Here is a 27,222-nt window from a genome sequence, read left to right as displayed (position 1 = left end):
AGGGAAGCTGGTCTAGAAATTTGCTCGCCGCTCGCCATAATCGACCTGCATCGCAACAAAACACCACCCCTAGCTTCGTTGCACTTTTGACGATGCAAATCAACCAATAACTTGCCGAAAACATGAAAAATCCTATCCCCAGTGGCGAGTCAGGCTGTCAAAATGGCACAACCACGGTGTTTCCCCAGCGATTTTCTCGAGCTGGTCATGCTCGATTCACGCCATCTGACTAGACAAATGGTCTAAATGCGTGGTAGTGTCGTTGAATTTTGTTCCTAGACATTTGTCAATGGCGCGGCCGCGACGCTGCACGGATACCAACACCGTAGAATTAACACAGTGTCGTCGACAACAGTGCGCCGAAAAACTCGCTTCGCGAATTTCATGGCTGCATACCGCGAGAAAAAAATTGATCAAGAATCATGCAAAGCCCCTACTGCAAAACCTTTCAGTTTTTTTGAGCACAACAAACACAACCTCAGACTCGAGTTTTGCGGTGCTTTCCAGCACGATACTCTTGTAGTCTTCCGTGACCCGACCCCCCCAATAAAAGCGGCCACTGCCTTCGAGATACCCCCATAAAAGTGGCACACTGCCTTCGCGATTCGAAATACGCCATAGGTTGAATGCATGGGCGGTGACCACGGCCTCGTGCAATGCTTGGACAGATTAGAGCTGGGGTTACAAGCGCCTGGTAAGAACTTGAAACAGCCAAAGCTCACTGCCTTTTTTGTACATGAATAAAGTTTTGCTTCACTGAATAGATTGTATTTTGACTTCCTCGTAGTTGCAGCGCAATTAAAGCTCGACTGCTTTAGCTTTCTTGAGGGGTCACTTATATCGAATTACCAGTTACAACAAAGTAACAGCCACCCAAGCGCACGCTGATGGCCTACAAGGTCTATCATTGCCTGCGTGTTCGCCAGCTGAGCAAAGCATCCCAAGTGGAAGATACATTCTGTGCCATGAGCTCTGCGCTACTTTCGGCGCTGCATAGGCCAAGGAACGATAGATGAAGCTCTCGAAAACACGTGAGATCAGACACATGTAGATTGGATGCAACGCGTCGCAGATGCATAGCTGGCCAGATGTTTCCTCACATGACTATGTTCGTGTGGACAACATCACAGAGCTGGCAGTGCTTTGCCAAAGCCATTGTACGCGAAGTATGAACTTTCTTTATGACTATAGGAATCTGATAAGGCTGACCTGCCACCAGCTGCCATGAACACTTCAACCACGATTTGTTCTATCTCATTGGTAAAGCTGACTTTTGGCAACAAGGGTCTCAGCGAGAGCATGACCACCCTGGATAGCCTGGAAAGAGCCGAGGTAAGATCTGCTTTCAATAAGAAGACATGCATAACGCAGTTTTTTTTTAAGAAATAAACAGCCCTTTTGGCGAACTTAATATTTTTGGCTGTAATAAGACACCCACTTACTACGAAGATCGGATATAACGAACCAAATTTGAGTAAGCATCAGGTTTGTTATAAGTGGGCTCGACTGTAATTCCTGAAAAAAAAAGAATGTCCAATTTCCAATAGTTACACACTCCCCAACTTACACTGAACAAGAAAACATGCTCATCTCAATATCATTTTACCTTTAGAGCAAAATTCCAGGTAGTTATACATTTCATGACCACTATAACCACTTGATACAGGAGCCTCAGAACGAAGAAATAAAAAAAGAACATAGAGGAAGTTGCATCACCTGGCTGTGAGATGGAATGTTTGACAACCTCCTTGATGTCTGTCTCATATGGCCCGAGGGCTTTGTCAATGAGCTCAAAGTCGTTGACCTTCAGAATTGCTTCAGGTAGCTTGGGGCTTTGGAATGTGACCATATACCTGCGATAAGAAAGAGAGCAGTGAATGCGCTGACACAACGCAGGTAGATTATCGGTTACATAAAAGGTGAACACGCGTAAAATATTTCCCACTGCGAAAATTACCACAGCCCCATTTGCAGGCCCATGATTCACAACAATCATATAGACGATAAAAAAGTACTGCCTTTCAAGGGAGCATTGATAGATGGGTGCAGTTTGTCACTAATTGGCTGCAATTAACTACTGTTGTGTCAAACCACCTAAGGTACAGTCAGGCCAGAATGAAATGTGAACAGCACCTGTGAACATGTATAAAGTATTTCACCTGCACAGTTTCAGCCGGAGTGCACAACTAGCCTGATTCATGTTTCTGGGAACAAGGTCTACCGAAATACACATTCATATTTATTTATTTTATTTATTTATTTTACAGGTACTGCCAGCCTTATTATCAGGCCTTAGGCAGGAGTGGACAACACAAATCAACAAATTCAGAAACAGCAAAATCAGCAAACAAGATACAGGACGCTGAATGATAAATCAGAACAAAAACAAAAACACAAGATAGTATTTACAACATGAGTGTCATTTTGATGAGGGGGAGCCACATGTCACTCAGGACTTACGCGCAAGTGCGCAGACCGGTTGTAAAGGAATATCTCGCGGCAAAGTAGAAAAATATGGCATATGTGTGCATGTTCGCGTTTCATTCTGGCCTGAGTGCACTTCTGTACTGGCCTTCTCTTCCGAATCATCTTTACGTATGAGCACAAGATAGCCACATTCAGCTAGATCTCTACATATGAACGATCTTGCAGTCTGATACTAGTACTGTTATTAGACAGGCACTCTCAGTAATCATCAAAAGCATTCTCGCATATCCGGTGGGCGTATATGCACACTGACATCAACCATAACTGCTGCGTAGCGATACCTCAATAAAAACAGAGCAATGCAAGGTAGAGGTGCAGCTCTTACAGCTAATACAGGACTAGTACAATAAATTCAAAAGCAGCATCACTAATGACTGTCGAGTGCTGCTTAGCTGACGTCAATAGTAAAGCCTTCAGTGGTTCCATGCATCTGGTGCCAAAAAGCCAGCTGCCATATACAGCAACACCTAGATAATTTCAAAACGGTTATTTGGAAACCCAACATCATTTGTAGAATTTCTGCAGCCCCGCAATTTGCAAGGTAAATTTTACCTGACATTCGAACCAGCAGCTTCCAACAACTCGGTTAATTTAGAAAAGACCTGGAGTGCAATGCGAGGAACGGCCGAGTTCACCACAAAACTGGGAACACCCAAGTTCAAATGGTAACACATTGTCGAGCTGCTTGTAACAGTAGGCACACTAGTCGCGCACGCATCAAGCAGTGCGACCCTTAGTTGGACTCAATGATGATTCATGCGCCACCATGCAGACACTGATGGCACAGTGGCTTAGCGTGCAGCACGGTGACTTAGTGCACAGCACAGTGATGTCACGGTGGCCAAAACGACCCTCTGGAGTTCGCCAAAGTCTGACAGCCATTCGGTGGAGTCAACTTGCTTGGATCATGCAGACACCCCATGCCACGCCGAATTCTTCAATATGAAATACACCACACCACGCCTGGATTTCCCGGACAGATTGCGTGCATGTTCTTCTTGTCACTCCTTTTTATCCAACAGCAGCCTTTCTGCACATGCGCCCTGGAGCTGAAGTTGAAATACTCGACCTTGGCCGCTGCCCTTGTGTGCACAGAGAGCATCACAGCATGTTAAGCTCAAGCAAACAATGCAGACCTTTGCCAATTTCCAAGTTATGCAGAGAGAGATGCACTATCACCATCAGGCTTTCAGCGAGAGGAAGCGAAAATGGTTTCGATTTCAGCGCTATTTTACTGTGCTGAACTCGCAATGCCCATGCTATCGGAAGCAGGATGACCGTACCCCACACAGTGTTGGGACGCGAAAGCAGTACTCGGATGCTTTTCAACAAAAACTCATCGCATAACTCGCAGTCAAATAACTGGTGTAACAGGCCATTTAAGCTACCTATGCCTTTTCCAAACACGCTTGCTGTATAATTCACTTTTTCATTCACATTTGACTGGCTGCACAGTCACATACTAAGTGGCAGTAAGTATGCGGCAACAACATGCACCAATCTAGAACATATATTCACATGTTACAGAAGAAATATCTTCGACACACACCACACTTCCTACACAGTATAACTAATAACTTTCTATAACAACTCTGGAGTGATTCCAGCTCACAATTTCTACAGATATCTCCCTTGCCGTCGCCCTCACATCGTTGGCCCTCCCACACCCTCACTAGCAGTCGTTTTGTAACACTAAGTTATTTTTTGTAGTCCGCAACTTCAGGCGACGTTACTGAGCAATAAACATAAAAGACAAGCCCTCAAGGCACTATTGGATGAGATGTTAGATGCTTATATTGCTGTGTGTGTACGTCTGTGTGTTGTTTGAGCTCATACGTGAAACAAAACCGAGACGGCTATGAGCTGAGCCCCTAAATATCACTCTGCCTTTAATAATTTTGTCACACACTGCATCCATACATGCGCCCTGCACTTGTAACATTTCATTGTTGTCTATATGCACTGCTCAAATGAGTCAGTGCATTGTTGTGTCTGTGTGCAAAAACTGATGTACACGAAGAATATTTAGAAAACAATGCAGTAGCGTTTACCACTACAATTACAATAGGTGCCAAGCACAAAATAGACTCAGAACAAGGAAAGTTTGTAGGTTGTTTAATTAACATTACCCGATCACATTGCGATAGCACTGCGTCTTCTGAATTTCACTGCTTCTAATATCACTTCATTTCGTGCAGTTTGCTGCTTGCTCATCGGATGATGCTTCTTTACGCACGGATGAAAGATGATGAAGACCACGCTATCAAACTACAGCCTGAGAGACTGGCTCGCACGTACTCGCATTCACGCCAGGCGTGAATGCGAGTACGTTAAGACGACGACTGGACTGCAAGACAGCTGGAGAGCTTGGCAGTTCGAACAGGCAGAATGTTAATATTTCTCCCAGCTGACTGTTCATCTGAGATAAGTGTATGAACCAACCTACTTTAAACCAGAGTGGCAGCCCTCTTGGTGGTGTGCTCAGCCTTACCTCTCGTCTAGTGCTTTGATGCTCTGTCTTTTTGCGATGTGTTTCTCGGCATTTCCTAAATGCTTTGTAAATAATATAGTTAATGTAAATAGATATATTTTCAATGTAATAAATACCATGATTAAAAAAAGAAAAGCTGCGGCAATGGCACAGTGGACTGAAGCAGCGGCCAGCGGAACTGATTTTTTAGTGCAGCCGCAGGTTCGGATCCTGCTCCCTCAGCTATCGTCTTTTTATTTCTTTACTGTTTTCCCCTAGTCCGATGCTGGCTATCCACTGTAGTGAGGCTCTTATGCTGTCGCTTAAATTGAAACATTATTCACGCCACTTCAAAATCAAACTGGTTGCTATAATGCAGCATTTTGGCTGAATAATGGTAATCACTACTAACTCCCCGAGTCTGGAGTGAACGATTCCTGTGGTTGCCATTTTAGTGCCGTAGCGCTTCCACTCCGCCGAAAAGAGCTTGTCTGTCTGTCCGAAGCCTGCTTATAGCACGTGGGCCACCTTGGTCACCTGACATTGTAACGTCAATACAAGCTGCCCACCGGATTGTGAGAAAACTGCCCACCGTCGCAGTTCGATTAATGATTAGTCGCGAGAGATTCCTCAGGAACATCATGGATCTCACAAGCCCCATCGATGGCAGTACCTGCCATCGCAGGGCAGTGGCGCATAGCTTAACAGTTGCACCTCTGCGCCAGGAGGGGAATCTTGACTCCTAGGGATCTGTGAATGGAGAGAATGACCAATTCTACCGCAGTACAAGTCTGAAATGATGAAATATCACACAAACTGACATCATGATATATCAACCAAAGTAAGTCAGTTCAGGTCAAGCAAAAGAATAGAAAGTCAAGATAAACCATGCAAAGCCAGGGCTAGTGGTGCTAGAGCATGATAATTCGTGGCTAACCCCAAGGTATAACATCCGTGATTTTTTGTAGCAATAGCTATACTATGCCACCTCTTCGAGCCTTCAGCGTGGCAACTGCTGGTCACGTGGTGCGGAGCAAAGCTCCAAATTACATCACAAGACACTTTGAAGACCAGTTAGTAGTCACGTCGCAGTCAAACTACGAGAAACAGAGCCTTAAGTAAGTAATACCACCACTATTAAATTATTATTTCACATCATCATAAAGGACGCTCCGGCTGATGTATGTGTGTTATTTTTTCGTGCATTTAAATCTGTTTCACTGATGCTCTGAGAAATATGTGAGTGCGAAACATTTGAGTGATGCATACTGCTACGTATATGTATGTATACTAGTGTACAGTGCAATCCACTTATAACAATATTGAGAAAACCAGAACTGATTATCGTTATATCTGGACCGGCACAAGAAAGCAAGAAGAACACACCCACGTATTCTCCTGTGCATGCAAGTATTACCCCACGATACAGCCACCACCACCGGCGTCCCTGTCAAGGTCGCACAGTGTCTTGGTGCTCTGCCAAGTTCGCGGAGTGAGCCACACCCACCAGCTTCCATCAAAAGACAAAACAAGGCGTGATGTCACAAAGCATCTTGACGCACTGCCAAGGTCTGCACTGCGGACAGCGGAATGCGGGGGAATGGGCATTAGTAGAGCTAATGCTTAAAAAAATAATAAATTCTCAACGACAAAGGTGCGGAGGATGGATTCAGAGATATTGCCTTGCATTTAGTCACCCCCCCTTTTACCCAGTTCACAAAATGCACAGACAGGTGGAGACTGTATGTATGTGTGAGAAAGCGTTGCACGGCAGCAGCCAAGCATGCTCTTCCCTCCTTCCTACCTCCAGCGATTGAGACAATCATAGCACTTGATTCCAAAAGCAGTACGCAACAGCCTCTCGCGGATCTCACCACGCCAGTCCAGTTGTGAGGTTTTCAAGTCATTCACTTGAAGGATTTTATTTTTGTCAAACTTTCAGACAAACTCCGGTGATAACTTTCCAGGTGGCCAGAATCCTATCGTTGTATTCATTTTTTGCAGATTATTTTATCTATGATTGGTTTATTTTTACTAAGGGGCAATGGAAGAATTAGTAAATCCAAACAATTAGATAGTTATAACTGATATATGATTATATCTGTGTCGTTATAACTGGATTACACTGTGCATTCATGTGCACGTATGCACATGTGGTGCTGCCTCTCTGCCAAAATAAGAAACTGTAGCAAAAATAAGAAACTGAAATAAGAAGCTCTGTAGCTTAAAAAACTATTCCTCCTATGGGGTGGCCCCTGTCCTGCAGCAAGCTCAACGTGAACCATGACTGCGGGTAATGACCGTGACTGACCATGACTTGAGCATCTGGGCAAAGCTGTTCTCCAGCTGGTAGCGGAAGGCCAGCGGGTGGGGCCCGTTGATGACCACCAGCCGGTTGACCAGGTCCTCATGCTTGGTGGCCAGCACCCAGGCCACAATGCCGCCCAGGTCATGGCCCACCACTGTCGCCTTTTTGCAGCCTGCAATCAGTGCATGACACACAATCAAGGCACGGCACAATGCAGCTGAAGAGAGAGTGAAACACGAGACACATCTGAAATGTGGTCCTTGCACTGGTATGAGTGCAACACAGCACAGGCACTGCGATGCTGCCCATAAATGCCAATGTTGCCCATGAACTGCAACACTGCACATTAGCGCAAAACGGACGAAAGATGGAGTAGAAGATCACACGGACGAGTGCTACACATTGTAACACTACTACACTGCACATGCACTGCAACGCTACTCAAAAGCCAGTAGCAGACATATAGCAACTAATGGCCCGGTGAACAGGTGTCCAAAACACGAGGATGTGATCTGATCATCCCAACAAGATGTGCATCACATTCCTTCAGCTGAATGACTACACCTTCTTTAGCAAAGTTACCTTGCAGCCGTCGCGGTGGCTCAGCGGCTATGGTGCTCGGCTGCTGACCTGAAAGACGTGGGTTGGATCCTGGCCGCGGCAGTCGAATTTCAATGGAGGAAAAGTTCTAGAGGCTCATGTACTGTGAGATGTCAGTGCACATTAAAGAACCCCAGGTGGTCGAAATTCCCGGAGCCCTTCACTATGGCGTCCCTCATAGCCTGAGTCGCTTCGGGACGCCAAACCCCATTAACCAAACCAAAGTTACCTTGGACATAACATCTGCATCAAAACTTGGGGCGAAACCACCTAAGCATCAAAAAAGGAGCACGCATCAGACATGTCAAGCACAAGCTGATAGCTTGTGTTTTGGGCACTGATCACTCTAGACATACGAGTGGGAACTTTTTTTTATCTGCATTGTAAATACAGAGACATGAGTTAACAGAGTAAAAAGGTGAGCTAGTTGGTGGCTCATTGTATGGAGAGTTGCCCACCTGACAGATACCAAGAACACAGGACTAACACAAAGAACAGAAGATGAATGGAGTGTGGTCTATCAAATGGTTTTATTACATGAGGTATGGTGGTTGTATACAGAAGGAAGGAATGGCAGGGAAATGTCATTACCACTACATGACAATCTATAGAATAAAACAACAAAGTTACCTCACCGCCCTGACTGCGCTCGACAACACTAACCCTTATATTTCGCTACCTTCGGAAGCCCTGAATACAGTGCTGACATTACTTTTTGTTCTGGCTGTCCTGATCTTGAATGCTTTGATTACCTCTTTAAATTTTTGTTTTGCATGACCCAGGATGGTGATTTCATCGAGGTGAGGTTCCCATTTTTTGCAACGGTGACAATGTGCAGCTGAGTTGCAGGGGCATACGAACTGATCATGTGTTCAAATTCTATTGATTGTCACGTAATGTAACCCCATTTCACTATCATTCTTTCTGAATGATAGTGACGCTGAAGCAAGGAGCGCCTTCAGCAGTGGCCTGCGTACAGCTGTACCGTTCTCTATAGTGGACCCAACTTGTCTGCTTTCGGAATTGATGAGGAGGGCGACGGCTAGGTACTGGGCCCTGCCAGACACCCGCCACATCCGCCTTAAACAGCTAGATCCGACAATGACCTTTTCAGTTCCTCGCGGAATACCTCGCCCTATTGCATGCGTTATCCGTAGACTATGTTTAAACATGGCATTCACGCGCAAATACTTGCACTTAATAGGACAAGCGGACTCCCCGGAATGTACCGCATGTGGCGTGCTAGAGACTATCGAACATGTTTTAGTGGCATGTCCAGCGTATGCACGTGAAAGACTCATACTCGCATCTGCTCTGAAGCCTATGAACACATCGCTCCTCTCTGAGCATTTGATCCTCGGCACTTGGCCAGATAGTTTTAGAACTGTAAAGGCAACGCGAGCGCTCTCACGCTTTTTGAGCGACACGGACCTTGTCTCGCGTTTGTGATGTCAGAAAGTGTGCCGTGTTTTTTTTTCTTTTTTTTTAAGTAGTTTTTCATCTGCCTCCTCCCATCATCATCGTCCCCCATCGTGACCTTCTTTTATCTCCTCTTCCCGTCCCCCAGAGCAGAGTAGCAGGCCAGATATTTATTTTTCAGGCCAACCTCTCTGCCTTTTCCTATCAATAAACCCTCTCTCTCTCTCTCTTTATGTATAAAGACTGCCATATCCCATGTAATAAAACGAGTTGAAAGTACATACACATTCGTTTTTTGTCCTCTGTGTTCATCTTGTGTTCTTAGCATCCTTCAGGCGCGGTATCTGTACACTGATAAGAGCCTTCTTTGATGGTTACTACAAAGCAAAAGTAGGCCCATGCTAAAAGAAAGTTCACTATGTGCAGTGCCAATCAAAATACCCAAGGAAATAGCAGTAGAAGTGGTCTAAAATAAGGCGTAAAAAATTTGGTCAGGCTTAATTTTCTGGTCACAGAATATCACGATGTCTCATGATGGTAAGGAAAGGTAAACTACCACAAACCCATATAAATGCCGGAATACGGCCAATTAGTCCACCGTGCTGCAGACTAACAAACATTTACTACTACTCATTGCCATCGACCAATTCTAATATGCTTATATTGAGCGCCATGCAAAACTCGCAAATTAATCATGACAGGAATTGGCAGTTGATTTTTGTGGCATCACAACATGGGAATCGGGGACTCTGGCATTATGTAGACATGCGATTCTAATAATGCACATGGTATTTAGCTTCCTTCATCACACTAGTCAGCCCACGACTTAGCATAACTAATCTGTCTATGGCTGCAATGTGCTGTAGACCACTCACAGCACAATGACCTATAAGCACATTCCAAGATGCAAGCACTAGGTATTCATATCTCCAGTGCCCTATCCTGGACCAGCCATATTACTCGCATAGCTAACTCTGCCAATTGCGTCTTGGGTTACTTACAACGCAACATTGCCATAGCACCCCCTTCAGTCAAGCTAATCGCTTATGTATCACTTGTCAGACCTAAACTAGAGTACCCACATTCTATATTCGATCCTCACCAATCCAACCTGTCTAATTTACTAGAATCTATTCAGAATCGTGCTTCATGATTCATTCTTTCAAAATACTCTTATTGCGCCAGTGTAACAAAGCTGAAATCCCAACTTGAACTTCATACTACAGTAGAATCTCGATGATACGATTACGGCTGATACGAATTTCGGGATGATACGAATTTTAAGAATGCTTTGAACAGACTACATTGTATAGAATACGTTAAGATTCGGGGTGATACGAACGGTTTCTGAACCCGCCGCGGTTGATACGAACGTGCAAACCAGTGGCGCATGCGAGCGGGCCGGCGCGGCCGCCGCGAGTCCTCCCCACCCCCCGCCCCCCGCCGCGACGAACGTTGTACGAACACGCAAACCTTGCCACCGAGCGGCTCAGCGCAACACTGGCGCTCACAGGGGGAGAGGGTACCCACCGCGCCCCGCGGCCTCTTCTCTCCCCCTCCCCCCCACTAGCCACCCTACCCCCACCTCCCTTTCGTAGCAACCATGTAGCAACCCGACCAGCACGAACCAAGGACGGCCAAGGCGAGGCACGTGCCCAGTCGTGTACGTCACCCATTTGCTGGCAGCTCATTGGTCTATCGAAAAGTTGTCTCGCCGGCTGTTCCCGGGAGGGTGCCGCCGCCGCAGGGACCGCAGTTCTCCGTTCGCCGCTTCTTTCTGTGCTTCGCTGTGACGTGAACTGCCGAAACGTGACAAGGACGCAAGCGTTCGCTGCTGCCGACATGTCGCGGAAGCGTAAAGCCCTTTCTTTTAAGGAGAAGCTCGATGTGCTGAAGAAGGTTGACGAAAACCCTAAGAAGAAGCGTGTCGACTTAGCAAAAGAGCTAGGTTTGGCACCGTCGACGCTCTGCACCATTGTTGGGCAGCGAGAAGTTATCTTAAAGAATGTGCAGCACTTCGGTGTGAACGTGAAGCAGGCGAAAACAGCGACCCATGTCAAGCTGGAAGAGGTCCTGCTGACTTGGTTCCGCGAAGTGACAGCGGCCGGCGTCAACGTGGACGGCAAGGTGCTGCGTGAAAAAGCCGACACCATTGCGCTTTCGCTTGGTATTGAAAATTTCCAAGCGTCTGGGGGATGGCTGCACCGGTTTAAAGAGCGGCACGGACTTGTCTACCGGGTCGTCTCAGGTGAAGGCAAGAAAGTGGACCAGTCAGCTGTGGACGAGTGGCTGAACACGCTGCCGGCGCTGATTTCGGAGTACGCGCCACGCGACATATTTAATGCCGACGAGGCGGGCCTCTTTTTCAATCTTCAACCGGAAAGGAGTTTGTGCGTAAAAGGCCAGGCATGCCAGGGCGGCCAGAAAAGCAAGGAGAGAGTAACAGTACTCTTTTGCTGCAACTCGGATGGATCCGAGAAACTCCAGCTTACCGTCATCGGTAAGTCGAAGAAACCGAGGTGTTTCCGATCGGCGGAGCGTTTGCCTGTCTTTTACAAAGGTAACCGAAAGGCGTGGATGACTGGAGATTTTTTCCGCGAATTCTTGACAAGCCTTGATCGGAAAATGGCGTCAAGAAATCGGAAAATTTTGCTTTTCGTGGACCAGTGCTCTGCCCACCCAAAGGAAATTACGTTCAACAACGTGACAGTCAGGTTCCTGCCGGCGAACACTACCAGCCATCTTCAGCCACTGGATGCTGGGATAATTAGAAATGTTAAACATCATTTCAAAGGACTTCTAGTGAGGCGTCTGCTGGCGAAAATTGACCGTAAAGAAGCAAACTTGCGGATCAGTCTCTTGGATGCTTTGCACTTTCTAGCCATGTCGTGGGATAATGTAACTTCAGACACAATCTCGAACTGTTTCAGAAAGTGCGGATTTGCCATCGGACTTGATGCGGCTTCGGCGGGAGATTGTCAAGAGCCAGGTGAAGACTTCACGATTGATGGCTGGGACAATCTGGAAACTGAAGCTTCGGCCCGAGACTTCGTTACCGCGGACGACAACGTCGCGACCTGTGGGCTGACGTCTATTGAAGACTTGGTCAGCGAAGCAGATAACTGCGAACATGAGCCTGACAGCGATGGTGACGCTGACGACGAGTGTGATCAACCGCCGTCAACGGCAGATACTCTTAACGCTCTGGACGTTCTGCGCCGCACCGTAAGTGCCGGCAGCGTGAGCGACGAAACAGCTGCACGGTTTTATGCCTTTCAGGCGGGGCTTGTCCGCGACATCAACGGCAAAAAAGTGCAGGCAAGCATTACGGACTTTTTCAGCCGCAAGTAGTTCGCCGTAATAAAGTTTGGTTCATTTTTCGGTTGATTCCCATGTGGAAGTTGGCTTGTTTTGGATCATACGAATTCGGGATGATACGAATATTTTGCATGCTCCCTTGGAATTCGTATCATCGAGATTCTACTGTATAGCATCTCGCCACAAACTAGCTCGTGTTTCTCTTTATCATAAGTTTTTTCACAGGTTACCACCCGACAACGTGCTCATCAGTCCAGCCCATCGTTTATCCCGCCATAGCCAATCCAAAGCCGTCTACGCCCAGCGCGCGCATACGACAACATTCCAAAAATCATTTTTTCTCTGTTCTGCCCTGGACTGGAATGACCTTCCCGGCCACATCGTTTCTTTAACAGATCTTCAACAATTGAAGACTGCCATCGAAAACCATTTTTTGTCATAACTGCCGTACTATAACTGCTTTACTCCTCACCCACCCCTCATGTAATACTCCTTAAGTGGGGCCTTTGAGGGCTTAATACATAGTAAAAAAAATTCCCCTCAGCTCACTCTTTTGGGGCTTTCACCACAATTTCGCACTGCCCTGAAAAAAACCGAGTGCATGCGGTAACAAAGCTGCCTTGTGTACATGTGGAACAACTCGTTTGGCTCATGTGTTTGTTCTCTTCAATGTTGCCCTATTTCTTTAAGGAAGCCTTTAGATCATGTACTGCAGTTATAGCCTTTCTAAGGAGAAGTTCCCGGAAAAAGCGCTAAAGGTCATATGCTCAAGTCACAGAAATTAACACTCTCACAGCCATAAGTGTAGTTCCACAAACCACAAACACTGTACGAAGCAATGCCAAGACACATCAATGGTACTTTCTGTACACCAACAGACAGTTTTTTTAGTGCATACAAAGGTGCCTCTTCACCTTGGGATAAAGAGCAACAGAATAAAGATAAACTGATACCTGCAACAAAGTAGAATATATAACGTCTTGACCCTTTTGTCTGCCACGTCGCTTAAACTATATGCAAGGCATCATCCCCCCCCCCCCCAATTGTGGGAAGTGGCTGGGAACCAGCCAACAGGACAGAAATCATGGCAGCTCACCTAGGGAGAGGATGAGGCCCTTGATGTCCTCGACCAGGTGTGACATGAGGTAGTCCTCCACCTCCTGCGGCTTGGTGGACTGGCCACAGCCTCGCATGTCTACCGCCACCACCCTGCAGGGGCAGGAGGAGAGGGCCAAACAGGGGAGCTCAGAAAAAAAAAAGTGGCTCTCTCTTCCTCACTTTCTTACGTCCCAAAGGCATTCTAGATGCTCACAACTTGTACGGCCTCTGGAAGGTGCGCACTTCCAGAAAGTTGTAAGATAGCCATAAACTCGTACAAAGATAGGTACTTTTAGCCCATATAAGGACGTGCATTAAGCGGTATTCACACGGGGGACCTCGGTGCAGATGGACAGGGAGAGGAGGCGCGCTACGTCACTGGCCGGCCAAACTCCTCCAGGGAGCCACTGTGGGGGATCCAGACGCGCGAAGCGGCTGGGCTGCGCTAACAGGAGTGGCAAGGGTTAAAAAAAGGGGCCGGATGGCCGGTTTTGCTGATCTTTGAAGACGGCGAAGGCTAGAAGGAAAAAAAAAGGAACAGATGCGCAAAAGATAGGAGAGAAGAAACTCAGAGAGAAAATGCAGACAAACACAAAGACGACGTATGTCGCAAAACGCACCTTGCTCTAACCAGTTCATCAAATATTGAACTTCAAAAATGGTTTCTATTCATACATTCTCAGCACACACATTCTCCTTCGTCCAACGTGCACGAAATCAATGGCAAGGACCGAGAGCGAGCTGCCGCTGCGTCTCCCATGGACGCAGGGACTCAACGTAGCGGCAGAGCGAACGGTCCCCTCCCCCGTCAGCGGCGGCCGCTGGACCAAAAACGGAAACTGCCTAGCCACAAGCACTCTCGAAGGCATGATGTGTATGCATCTGCCGTCACTTAGGGAGGGATAACATCGCCCAAGTGAATACCCCTTTAACCACAGTGCTGCTCCCTTCAGCCCACACTCCTCACATTGTGGCTTTGCCGTTCACAATGTTATCCCAAATGTACTTCTTTCACGCCAAAGCTCCTCTTCCTCCTTGAGGGGCCTTTCTTGGCAATTCAGTGCATATGCATGCGAAGGCTTTTTAGATTGCATATTCATGCACCCAAGTAATGATGCTCCATTCTCAACCATTGCCAGCATTGTCGTTTTCTGTTCCGTAATGTTATCTTTGGGTGCTGAATGACTGCTTCAAATGATTCTTTCTATTTCTCCTGTTTGTGTTCTTATAGTTACTATGTTCAATTGTTAACTTTTGAACAGGCAAATATGCAAACAAATTAATTCTTTCCTTGCCCTGCATTATCTGATTGTTCAAATTTAACAATGGCACTACATGGTGCATTCTGCATGATCTGGGTTGCTGCTGGACAACCAGCACCACTCAGTATGTTGCAAAAGAACTATACTTCAGTTTCAAAATTTGTTTTTTTCATCAGTCATGTGAGAGTATTTTTAAACTTCAAGCGAAATCTGTCAACGTGGAGCAATCACAGCAAGTATGGCATCCGGGAGGGGGGCATCCTCATCTCACATCAACCCCAATCAGCAACGGTGGTGTTCTCATGATCCCGCAGCTTCAACACTTGACTTTGTACATGCAAGTGTCGGCTTTGAGCGAAAAGATGACGCCCATTCGTCTGCCCTTAATTCGGACAGGGATGACTTCTCCCACAGCTACAACTATGATCTGTAACCTTCGTTTTCATCATTGCCGAGGAGATTGGCATGTCTTCACCAATATACACGGTTATTACGACACAGTAAAAAGAAATTCTTTCATCAGGACTTGAAGAACATTATTCGTAATAATCCAAAGAAATTTTGGTCCATACTGGCACCACACACTCACCGTTCACGAGACATCACCTTGTTTGACGAACGTGGTGCATCTGTTCCCACAGAACTCCGCTCAGATACAATGAATTCATATTTTTCATCGGTGTTCACCCATGAGCCCCCTCAAAATATACCACCAGTTCCCAATTCAAATTTTCCTCAAATGCCCCCCATTCACATTGCAGCGGAAGGCATTGTGAAAATAATTGATGGGCTTAAAACGTCGAAAGCACCAGGCCCTGACGGAATTCCTGCAAAATTTCTTAAGAGCACTAAGGAAAGTTCTAGCCTATTCCTTCAAGTTATTTTCGAGCAGTCATTGACTACGGGTTTGCTTCCGAAAGACTGGAAAATAAGCAAAGTTGTGCCGGTGTTTAAAGCAGGTAACAGATCAGATCCCACAAATTATCGCCCAATATCTCTTACATGCATTGCCTGTAAGCTTCTAGAGCACGTCATATATTCACATGTTGCATCACACCTCGATCAGAACAATTTCTTTTTTACTAAGCAGCATGGTTTCCGTTCCGGTTTTTCGTGTGAAACTCAGCTATTTGAATTTACCACTGACCTCCACTTAAATATGGACTCTTCATTCCAAACTGACATTATCTTTTTAGATTTTTCTAAAGCCTTCGATCGCGTGCCCCATCTTCGCCTCATGTCTAAACTCTCCGGACTGTCCATTGATCCTCTCGTTTTATCATGGATACATTGCTTTTTAACAGGTCGCTCCCAATACACAGTAATCGACAATCATCCTTCAGGCACTACTAACGTTATCTCTGGCGTTCCCCAAGGTTCCGTTCTTGGCCCACTTCTTTTTCTAATCTTCATTAATGACCTTCCTTCCGGTGTTTCATCCACTATTCGGCTTTTTGTGGATGATTGCATCCTTTATCGTCGCATTGTCACTAACAGGGATCAACTATCGCTTCAGAACGACTTACACATAATAGAACGGTGGTGTTCCGACTGGCTTATGCAGCTGAATGTCTCAAAGTGCCAATTCATGCAAGTATCGCGAAAACGTTCCAACATCAGATCTGCTTATTCACTCCTGTCAAACACGGTAACCCAAGTCCAATCATATCGGTACCTTGGAATCACCATCTCCAGCAAATTAACCTGGTCGGAACACATCTTATATCTAGCATCTAGAGCATCAAAATCACTTGGCCTCATCCGAAGATCCCTGTACCTAGCCCCTCCTTCTGTTCGAAAATTAGCATACGAAACATTCACCCGTACCATACTTGATTATGCAGCGGCTATATGGAATCCTCACCAAGCATACTTAATTAACACCTTAGAAGCCGTTCAAAACAGAGCAGCCCGTTTTATATCCTCAAATTACAATAGACACAGCAGTATCACCAGTATTAAATCTTCACTTAACATCCCGCCACTAGAGCTCCGACGGAAAATTGCACGACTCTGCCTCTTTCATAAGTTATATTACAATTTTCCTGATCTTCGTGACACATTATTACTAGCTCCCATCAGAACATCGCGCCGCCTGTTTAACCTCCTCAGCATTCAACGTATACATGGATCGACCTTGGCATTTAATAAATCTTTTCTTCCAACTGCAATAGAAAATTGGAACCTGCTACCCGACTACATTGTTAACGAGCGCGACGCTACTAAATTTCGACAGGCATTAATTAATCACTGTACTGAATAAAATGCACTTCTCAAACTTCACCCAGTTAACTTATTATTTTTCTTGTTGTTGTTGTAGTTGTTACCGCCTAATTCAGCCTTGTGCCCTTCATTATTGACCAACGTTGTATTGTGATGTATCGTTTTTCATTTTATTGTATTGCATTATGTTTTGTTGTATTAACGTATTATTCTTAGTTGCATTTGCTTTGTCCCCCCCCCCCCCCCCCCCCTTATGTAATGCCTCAACAGAGGCCTTTAAGGGTATAATAAATGATGAATAAATGATGATGATGATTCACTGCTCTCCATGCCTATCCCAAGGTAATTCCTTGCCACCAGCAGTGTAGAGGACTGAGTTTTCTCCAAGGCATTCCGGGGCCAACCTTGGCACAGCACTGGAGAGTAGCCCAAAGCGCTTAGTGCAAACAACTAATTTTGCTCTTTTTTACTTACCGAAAATTAATCATGAAGAGTTTTACAGCTTTGAGTACTCATTTCTGACAGAGTAATGCATGAAATTTATATTTACAATTTTTTATTTTCCTATTTTCTAACTGAATATATAATATATTTTGTGAATTTTCGTGCATCTCAAATTTTGGCAATGAAACATTTCTTTCTTCTTAAGATATACATATTCTGTTCTTTCCTTTACGTCATTAAATAGAAAGCGCTATTAGATTCACTGTGATGTGCTGCAACAAAGTAAATTTTTTAATTTACGAATGAATAAAGTTTTTTAGCCACACAACCTTGAGATTAAATTTTCCTGTGGTAAGGAAAGGGTTTGGAGAAAAATGCACATGACCGCCTTTTCAAATGCACCCCCCTCCCTGCCCCCAACACACACAATATGGCCTAAAAACGTAAGTTGTCTTCAAACAACTTCGAGTTATTACACTTCTTACTGCACTTCTGAGAAGAGGTGGCTGAGATTTGCCAAAGAAGAAATCCCAATCTCTGATCAAAAGCCCATTCTTTGAGCCCACTTAAGAGCACTCCCTCCAATCTTCAGCAAGACAAGGGTGTTGAGGTCCAAATCAGTAGTGTGCACGCTCTGAAACAGCTGTTTGTATTCCTTCAAAACTCACAAGCTGCCATTTCCTACACAGACAGAAAGTTCCTTATCAGCAGTGGAAGACTATTCAGTCAGAATTTTGTAGCACATCACATGACAATTAAATATAAAATCAGGGTTAAAGACACACTGCTCCCCCATTCTTGCACCCTTGTAGTAAAGGATTTTGTCGCCAGAACAACACATAAATCCACATGAATGTTTATGTATGCCCTGCTGTTCCATTCACAGTTTACCAATTAACTGAGCTCACAAATGCAGCTTCTGACACAGCCCTTGCAAAAGTGTGCATGCAGATCTAATGAGGTCCTCATTTCACTTTGGTCTTCATCACTAATTGTACTTCTGTAACTTTCCACTACATCAGTGATGAGCAGTTTTTCCCCAAGCTGTGTTGAATGTTATCCCTCGGTTACACATGTATCTCTATAAAAGCTAAATAAAGGGAAAAAAATGAACACCATCACAATGGACTTTGCAGTGCTTGAAAAACAGGATACAATAAGCGCACTTATAAGGAGATAACGCCTGCATACTTGAGATAAAGCAACTGGGCAGGGCCCTTATCTGAAGGCTTGGGGAGAAAAGTGCCCCAGAGCATTTTTTTTCTACCCCAATTGCAGTACAACAACTTCTCGATCAGGGCACAGCCTATGGACATGGCACCCATGCCCGTCCTTTCCGGCTGTCTCCCTGCCTCCACTGTGTCTCTTCAAAGTACAAAACTAAAGTTTTTACTTTCTGCACACACTGAATGAAAGAAGAGTTCAAATTCTGAATGTGTGTGAAGCTAACCACTGTACTGCCTTTTGCACTTTTCCTTCTGTAAGTTATACTTAAAATTTACTATAAAAGTGAGTTTGAGAACTGAATTCATTTCACAATACGTAGTTTATGAACAGACTGCGCTCGGTGAACTACAACTGAGAAATCAAATTTTATTGGCAAAATTGAGAAGCTGGTAATACTGGGACTGAAACTACAATTTACAGCCACATGCACACTGCAGAAGTCCAGCCACACAGCCTTTCCAATTTTCTTTTGCAATATCATCCAGATAAATGCTCCAGAAGTTGGAAAGACTCCCAGAGTTTTCGCACCTGCCTTCGGGACAGACGACAAGGCTTTCCGCCCTCCCCCTAGAAGCGAGGCCTAGGAATTCCACACCTTTTAGAAAGGAGGGCGTTTTTACACTCCTTAGAAGGAAGCACTAGTGTGCATTCGGAATCCATATAAAGGGAGGACCACAGTGTTCACACCCCTCTCAGAAGGAAGGACTAGAGTTCTCACACCCCCTTAGAAGAGGAGGTTCAAAGTTCTCACACTCCCTTCTGGTTATAACAATTGACATCATAAAAAAAAAACACCAGAACTACACGACCGCCAAGAAATGAAGCATAATATCACCGCATTAAGTTAAACTCATCAAGAAACATCCAATAAGAGAAAAGCTATACTCCACAACAACTTTTCCTTGGCAATGAAGAGAAGGTTATGCAGGCGGAGCATCCATAACTGTGTCAGTCACTCCACTAGTAGGTCAACCACGGGGCAGTCGCCTGGCACAATGCTTGCTGCATGTTGACTTCGCTCGGTCACTAGTGTAACTGGCACCATCTAGGGAAGCATCTTGTAACCGGACGTGCCTAAAAATTCGTTGTAACCAAACCATCGAAACTGTTCTTGCCGTGAACCTCTAACATTGAAAATGGACAGTTTTGTGAGAAATATACCTTAAATAATGAGTATTACCCATATACTATGTTTTGAGTTAAACGCAACAGGGGACTCACACCACAAGAAGAGAGGGCATATTTAGTCTCTGTAGCTTTTCTTCCATTGCCAAAACACGATGCCGCAGAGTATAACTATGCAGTGAGTTCCAGTCCGAGCTCCCATTGAATTTGTGTGAACTCCTGTAACACAGCTGTGACCTGGAAAGTTCCGCCAAGGCATTGCCCCTGGGAAGCCAGTGGCCAAGCCCTGTCCCTCACCAGTGGTCTTTCTGGAAGTGGCGGATCTGCTTCTCCCAGGTGTACCACGTGTCCGGAAAGCCATGCAGGAACAGCAGCAGCGGGTTCTCCTGGCTCCCAGCCGAGACATAATGCAGGGTCACAGCCTGCTGCGCAAGAAGAAGAAGGGAAGGGAGGAGGAGAAGGGGCGCCAATGACTAACCACCACCTCTGGTTTAAATTCGAGGTCCACACAACAGTGGGTACCACAAGTAGCCACTTGTTATTTCAGTTAAAAAGAAACATTCTTCACCTTGACAGCACATCCAGGCCTCAAGAAAAGCAATTTTTTTGTATTGCAGTGCAAAACAGAGACGGTTAATTGCTTATAGGCACATATGAAACTTCACACAAAGTGTCACAACAGCTTGAAGTTTAACACTGAGATACATGGACCTTTGAAATAAACATCCGAGGGATTCTGGTATCACATTTTGTTTCAAGGATGTACATGACACTTGAAAGACACAGAAAGAAGATAATTACAGCTGCCACAATTTGGACGCTTGAAAACAGAAAAGAAGTGCAACCAAAATTAGCACTTCACAAAATATTAATTAACTTCCTGCGTTCACTAAACACATAAATAAATCAAATGAGTGGGTAGGTGAGTGAGCAGGCTCTATATGCGCAACATCAAATTGCCTGCCCTCTGTTGAGCATTAGATCGGGAAAGTCGCAATCTTCAGGCCCTTTTTTTTTCCTTGCTACAGACTCGTACAACTCAAGGGTAAAGCAGCAAATGCTCTTTCAAAGAAGGCCTTCCAGACAATGGTGCCGACCTAATGTTATAGCATAACAGTCAACTGACTTGCACATGCTAGCGGCTATTACACATGCAAGGCAGTGGACAGCAGCGTAATGACAATAGGTCAACGCCACTGGTTGGGAGGCCTCCTTTGAAGGAGCATTTGCCATTTCACTCATGAGTTTAAACGACTATACAGCAGCATATAACTTACAGCCAGTTATCTTTTGCAACAAAACAAAAAGGAAGAGATTGAGATAAAGAAGAGAGAGCTAGAAGAACACAAACACCCAGCTAGACTGAATTAAAATTTGTTTGTGCAATGTCTCCCAGGGCAAATCGATTGTTCTTACTTGTGTAAGAACAATCAATTTGTTTTATTTCTACCAAAGCTATGCCCACACTCTTTGTGTTGCCCAAACATGGCACCTCTTGGACAGCAGAGTTTTGTCACCCAGCTGACAGTGAAGGCATTCATAAAGTAACAGACGATAGGATTGTGAACCTCAAATTCTTTGCTAATCCAGCATTCACTAGTGATATATAGAGACCCCACTGTCTCACTATTCATTTGTGCGTCCCTCATAGCCCGAGTCACTTTGGGTCATTAAACCCTCAAAAACCACTATTCAGTTGTGCTCTCTGTTTGGCCACATTCCACGGGTAACATATGCTAGCCGGAACCAAATACAAAGCACATGTACATATGCACAAAGCTGTCTTTACTAAGCGCGTGCACAAAACAAGCACACTGTTTTATCCATGTCACCCCAAATTTTTGTGCCATTCATGTATTTTTGTTTAGGTGTATCACAACTCACACAGAAATCCCAGCAGGCATGAACTTTTTAGGTGCTTATTGTTTGCCTTCTTTGAACTGCAGTAGCTATATTTTAGTCGCGAATGAGTATTGTAATAGCTATAATAAAAACCCACCGAAATGCATGCGGCGGCCGCGGAACCCGGTGAGTGAGACTGAGCGTTTATTGCTACAAAAACCATTTCCTACCATTTCGTTTTTTACTCAAACATCGACAACCAGATACCTGCGCGTGGCCTGCGCTCATGCGCAAACAGCGCGGTGCACTGTGCACTTCTGCGCATGCGCAAACCTACGGTTTTCCGGCAGTCGGAACAAAGCTCTTGCAGAGCGAAAGGCGACTTCAAAGGTCATTAAAGGCCGCAGTTTGTACAGGCTGTCGAGGTAAAACAGGAGGGTAGGGGCGCGCGCGTACGTGCATGTCACGCTAAGCTTGTTCTTTACCTCGGCAGCTGAGACAATGGCGAATGAAAGATTAACAACAAGGAAAAAGCTTCACGCCCGCACCCAGAGATTTTCCAACAAACTGAGCGGCCTAAAAGCATCAAGACTAACAAAAAATATACATAAAGGCGGGCGTATACATAGAGAGGGGCCTCTTAGAAATGTCTCGCAAGGTGTCCAGTATTCCACTTAACAATTGAAACTGCGCTCGCACGCTGTCTTCGCACACGGAAAGCTGCCAAGGTCACCAGCGGGAATTTTTTGCCCTGAATCGCCGCCATTATTCTCGCTGACAAAAGGAAAAAAAGTGTCTACACGTGCAGGCCCATAAAGCAGGCCCATTCTCTTGCGGTGCCCGTTAATGCATTGTCCTGTAAAAGCTCCGCGTGCAATCAGCGAGCTCATGTAATACATCTGCCGTGCGTATACATGGGCGCAGGTCGAAGCGGAAATAGGCGTGTATAATGCGGCAATTAAGACGGAATGACAAAACAAAGAGAAATAACTAGCTACAAAATGCGTACACGCTTAACTGATGCGCTAGCTGTTCCATAAGCTGCAGCACACGTTCTGAAAAGCGCAGCTGACCAATGGCTCAGAACTGGCGCATTCAAATTTCGCGCTGGGGAAGAACATGCCGGCTCACTCACTACGCCACCTCGGCTATGCAACTAAAAAAACATCGTCACAAGAGGCACCGGGGCCGAACGAATGAATGAATACGAGCCAGCTGCACGCACACACAGTCGTGCCTCTTCGCAACTGACAGGTCACACCCAACTTATTCACCTGGCAGCAGATGCACGTATACACTTCCCACGCATCTAAAAAAAACGCACACGTTGGCGCCCCGCAAAGCAAACCAACAACACGACAGAAAAAGGACACACCTAAACATCCGCCGGCAAAAAAACATTCAATCCGCAAAAAGGCAGCGAATCCAGTTGGGCGCGAGGACGCGTTCGCATTTTTGTACAGTCGCGCGCGGCCGGGTGCGGTTTGTGTTTGCTTGAATTCGTCCCCAGCCTGACAGCGCCCGACAGCCGCGATCGGCGGTTTGGCAACGTCTCATCTCAAAACAAGCAAACGAGACCGTCACGAGAGCGGCTGCGGAGAGAAAGCTGGCTGCTCCGGTGGTTCCGGGGCATCAATAACCTCATCGGACATGCCTCGTCAGAACGTTGACAGCGCGGCGGCGGTTCGAGTTACCGGGGTGCCACTGCTACGTTTCACGTGAACTGCCGTGCGAAGCACTTGACACCGGCCTCAGAGCTCCTGTGCGGACACACTTATCGCGGAGGTCGGGTGCAGCAGGGTCAAGGGATCGTAATCGCGCGCGCACTCCGCTGTCAGAAAATGCAGAGGGACACCTGGGAGCTCCTCTCTCCGCCGATGCTAATCAGGAGCTACTCCTCCCAGCTGAGCGGCGATTACATTTTGATAACACCTTTACTGTTGACAACAGGGGCGACCTTTCTGCCGACGTGACGAGCGAAGCGTATTCTCGGAAGCGAGATTCGGGCGTAAATCACAAGCGAGATATCAAAGTGGCAGTCAATATAATTAGGCGCAACAGTAAAGCAGAAACAGCGCGCTGCAATCAACATTCGAATCCGGTTTGTGCCCAGGATGAAAACTGACTCATTGAAGACGATGCTCGTACGCGTGCAGTAGCCAACTCTCATATTGCTGTCAAGACTCGTTCTATGCATCTCAGGTTCGAATATAATTAAAAGCTATTATCACGACATCCAACTCGTTCGGGCTAACAGCGTTCGGTCTTGCGAGCGTATAGAAGATAAAAAGTTACACCAAGCGCAGACATCCAAGATGAACAAAAAAAAGGGTGCGATCTTGTTCACGCAACAAAACCAAATTAGCGAATCTGAATATGTCAGCGGCGCGATATCATAATCGGAAGAGAGAGCAGAGAGGCGCGTAAATTTGCGCACGACTGATAAGTCCGTGTTAACAACTGAAAAGAAGAGACCGAAGACAGTGTCAGCACGAACCTCCAACGTGACGAACTTGTGGGTTCCCAGCGCCGGATCGCGAAGGCAGGCCGGCTCCTCAGGTCGCTGCTTGGGCGTCAGTATGGATTTTCCCTTGAGCAGCACCTGCACGCCGATCCTAAGGCACGTCCAGAGGCCCATACAAGCTCCAACTGTCACCAGCAAGATGCGGCTGAGCGCACGCCGCAACGTCTTGAACGCCATCGCTGCCGTCTCGATGCTGCGTTGGCTGCGTGAGCTGCTGCGGCAGTGGGCTGCTGCTTGTGCCAGTTGGGCTTCCCTGCAGCGCCTCATCACCACTTGGAAACGCGCTCGGCAGCAGCTCACGTGGAGCGCGAGATCGGCGAGATCAAAGCGGCAAAACCGGCAAATATGAACGCAGTCAGCGCATGCGCAGTAAAAAGAAAAAAAAAGAAACACTGCTCTGCTGAATATGTTTTACAATCTGCAACCACCAATAAAATTTTCTTTTTTAACGGCAGATTTTAAATTTCATTGTGCAGACTTGTCAAGCTTGTGAGAGTAAAAAAAAAAAATAAAGCAGGCTCGACTTCCGTTACTTCTGGTCGAAAATGGCGGCGCCCTGGGATTTCTGGTTTTTGGCATGTTTTTGACCATGCACCAAATTAATGTGTTCTTGCGCCTCTCTTGGTTTTTTGCTGTTGTTATCGAAAGCTCCGGCCTTTACAGCGTGACTTCGCCACCAGAGCTCTCATGCAAGCCTACGACAAAAACGCGCCTTGCTCGTCGAATAGGGGCTCCAAGTCATCTGTCATTGACGTTCATCTCATCTCGTTTACATCTTTCTTTGAAGAAACGCAGAGGAACTGAGCTGGAGGAAAGCGCACGTACTGCGGCGATCAGAAAATCAGCACCAATTTGCCCCTGAACGCAGCTGCGGAAAAGGTGGAGCAGCTGCCGTGCTCTTCTAAGTCATCTTGATCTTGATTGACACGAATCAACTGGCCCACAGTTGCGTTTGAATTTTGTCATATGACTCTGTGGATTGCCGATCCGTTGACCAAGAGTGAATGAATGTAGGGAGCACATACGTGGACAGGCTTGCCTAGAGCGCTCGAGCTGTGACCGGCGCAGCAAAAAATGCGAAATTTATTGTACGTAGATGCTTTGGCAGGTCATCACTGCGCTCAAGCGCTTCCGAGTAGCTGCACGAATGATAAAGCGCGCAAGCGCAGTGCCCGCAACACGGTAGGATTTCACATTATTTGGCCCGCAGCGCAATGCTCCAGCGCTGTCAATACGGACGGCAGAAGGCATTTTGTTGCTATCAAAGGGATCGGCGAATAGGTAGAGCCGTGTTAGAAGGAAAGACTTGTAGAGCACTGGAAAATTGAAAATTAGTTTTTGGGGAAAGGAAATGGCGCAGTATCTGCCTCACATGTCGGTGGACACCTAAACCGCGCCGTAAGGAGAGGGTTAAGGGAGGCAGTGAGAGCAGAAAGGAGGAAAGGCGTGCCGTAGTGGAGGGCTCCGGAATAATTTCGACCACCGGGGGACCTTTAACGTGCGCCGACATCGCACACCATACGGGAGCATTTTGCGTTTCGCCCCCATCGAAACGCGGCCGGGTTCGAACCCGGGAACTGTAGAGCACTAGCCTTTTTTATGTGCGCCATGCCTAAGTTTTGTCCGACGCGGTGCTGCCATCTAGCCAGGCTACATATTACCATTTCGCTAATCCTTAAGGACACATGCGTAAATCTCTTATTGCTTGATTGTCGGCATGCTGAAAAGGTTAACAGCGGCCAGCAGCAGCTCAAAGGGCGTGCGTGTTGAAAGCGCAGCCGTAGGTATGCACTGGAGTTCAAGCAGAGAGAGTTTTGTTAGCGATACTCGCACTTGTCAACTGTGCAACTAGTTTCTGTAATTGCAGCCAAGGATTGCACGAGGCTTGGGTCCAATGACCCTCATTGCCCAGCTTCTATAATTGCATAGTTTAGTAACGCATCCCCAACCAGCAGCTAGTTGTCAGCACACGTGAGGCGAATCATTCTCTGCTGCGCTCCTCTAAGAGCACATGTCAGATGATAGTTTATAGGTGTTTAACGTCCCAAAGCGACTCAGGCTATGAGGGATGCCGTAGGGAAGGGCTCCGGCAATTTCGACCACCTGGGGTTCTTTAATGTGCACTGACATCGCACAGTACACGGGCCTCTAGAATTCCGCCTCCTTCGAAATTCGACCGCCGTGGCCGGGATCGAACCCGCGTCTTTCGGACCAGCAGCCGAGCGCCATAACCACTCAGCCACCGCGGCAATGCGCATGGCAGATGAATAAAATTTATATTACATTTTAACAGGTGAAACTTTTTGGGTGCTCTTAGTGGAGCAAGTAAGGCGTAGTTGATGCGAACCGGGTGTAGAAAAAAACGTCCCCGGGAAAAAAAGTCCCTAAGCGCACACTAGCAAAAGTCCCCAAGTGAAAAATTACCAGAAGAATGAATTCCCTGGGAGCCCAGTTTTCAAAAACTTGCCCTCTTTATTGGACTCTTCGTTGACTTCTAAGAACAGATGTAAGCATGAAATGTTGTAGTACCAGATCGCACTATGATTGCATAGTGCAGGTGATGCCTAGTAAAGCCACACCACAAATCACTTTCGCCGGTGACTTCACTGAAGCGCTGAACGATCCAGAGGCTCACTTGTGCTCGGCCAGTCTCTTTCCGCAGCCATCATTTTTTTTTTATGGATACGCATGGAGGAGGATCAACCAAATTTATTGTCAATATATATTGGGTGTGCTGGTTGCAGTACTCAGTGTAAATGTACAAGTGGGATTGCACTTAAAGTGGCCTCTCGGCAGTTGCTCCACCTGTGTCATGATTGTGGCTCTACCACTGTTCCTTAAGGCCAGTGTCCTCTAAAAACTTGCAAAAGTGATT

At 46.2% G+C, this 27,222-nt stretch overlaps 1 protein-coding gene across 2 annotated transcripts in view; it reads right to left on the bottom strand.

Moving 5' to 3' along the window:
* LOC144132610 (AB hydrolase superfamily protein YfhM-like) overlaps nt 1-24,695 on the bottom strand; it is a 34,107-nt gene extending 9,412 nt beyond the window's left edge. The window contains exons 1-5 of one of the 2 annotated variants that reach the window (XM_077665142.1): nt 24,321-24,695; nt 20,279-20,403; nt 13,699-13,811; nt 7,269-7,437; nt 1,717-1,853 (exon numbers count right to left, since the gene is read on the bottom strand). In XM_077665142.1, the coding sequence (XP_077521268.1) occupies nt 1,717-1,853; nt 7,269-7,437; nt 13,699-13,811; nt 20,279-20,403; nt 24,321-24,614 (838 nt within the window). In that variant the 5' untranslated portion in view covers nt 24,615-24,695. Of the gene's footprint in view, nt 1-1,716; nt 1,854-7,268; nt 7,438-13,698; nt 13,812-20,278; nt 20,407-24,320 lie in introns of both variants that reach the window. The other variant, XM_077665143.1, reaches the window with a different exon arrangement.
* Between the last annotated feature and the right edge of the window lie 2,527 nt (nt 24,696-27,222).

Source organism: Amblyomma americanum, chromosome 5 (assembly GCF_052857255.1).
Source record: "Amblyomma americanum isolate KBUSLIRL-KWMA chromosome 5, ASM5285725v1, whole genome shotgun sequence".
Classification (NCBI taxonomy): domain Eukaryota; kingdom Metazoa; phylum Arthropoda; class Arachnida; order Ixodida; family Ixodidae; genus Amblyomma; species Amblyomma americanum.
This window is presented reverse-complemented; position numbering and strand designations above follow the sequence as displayed.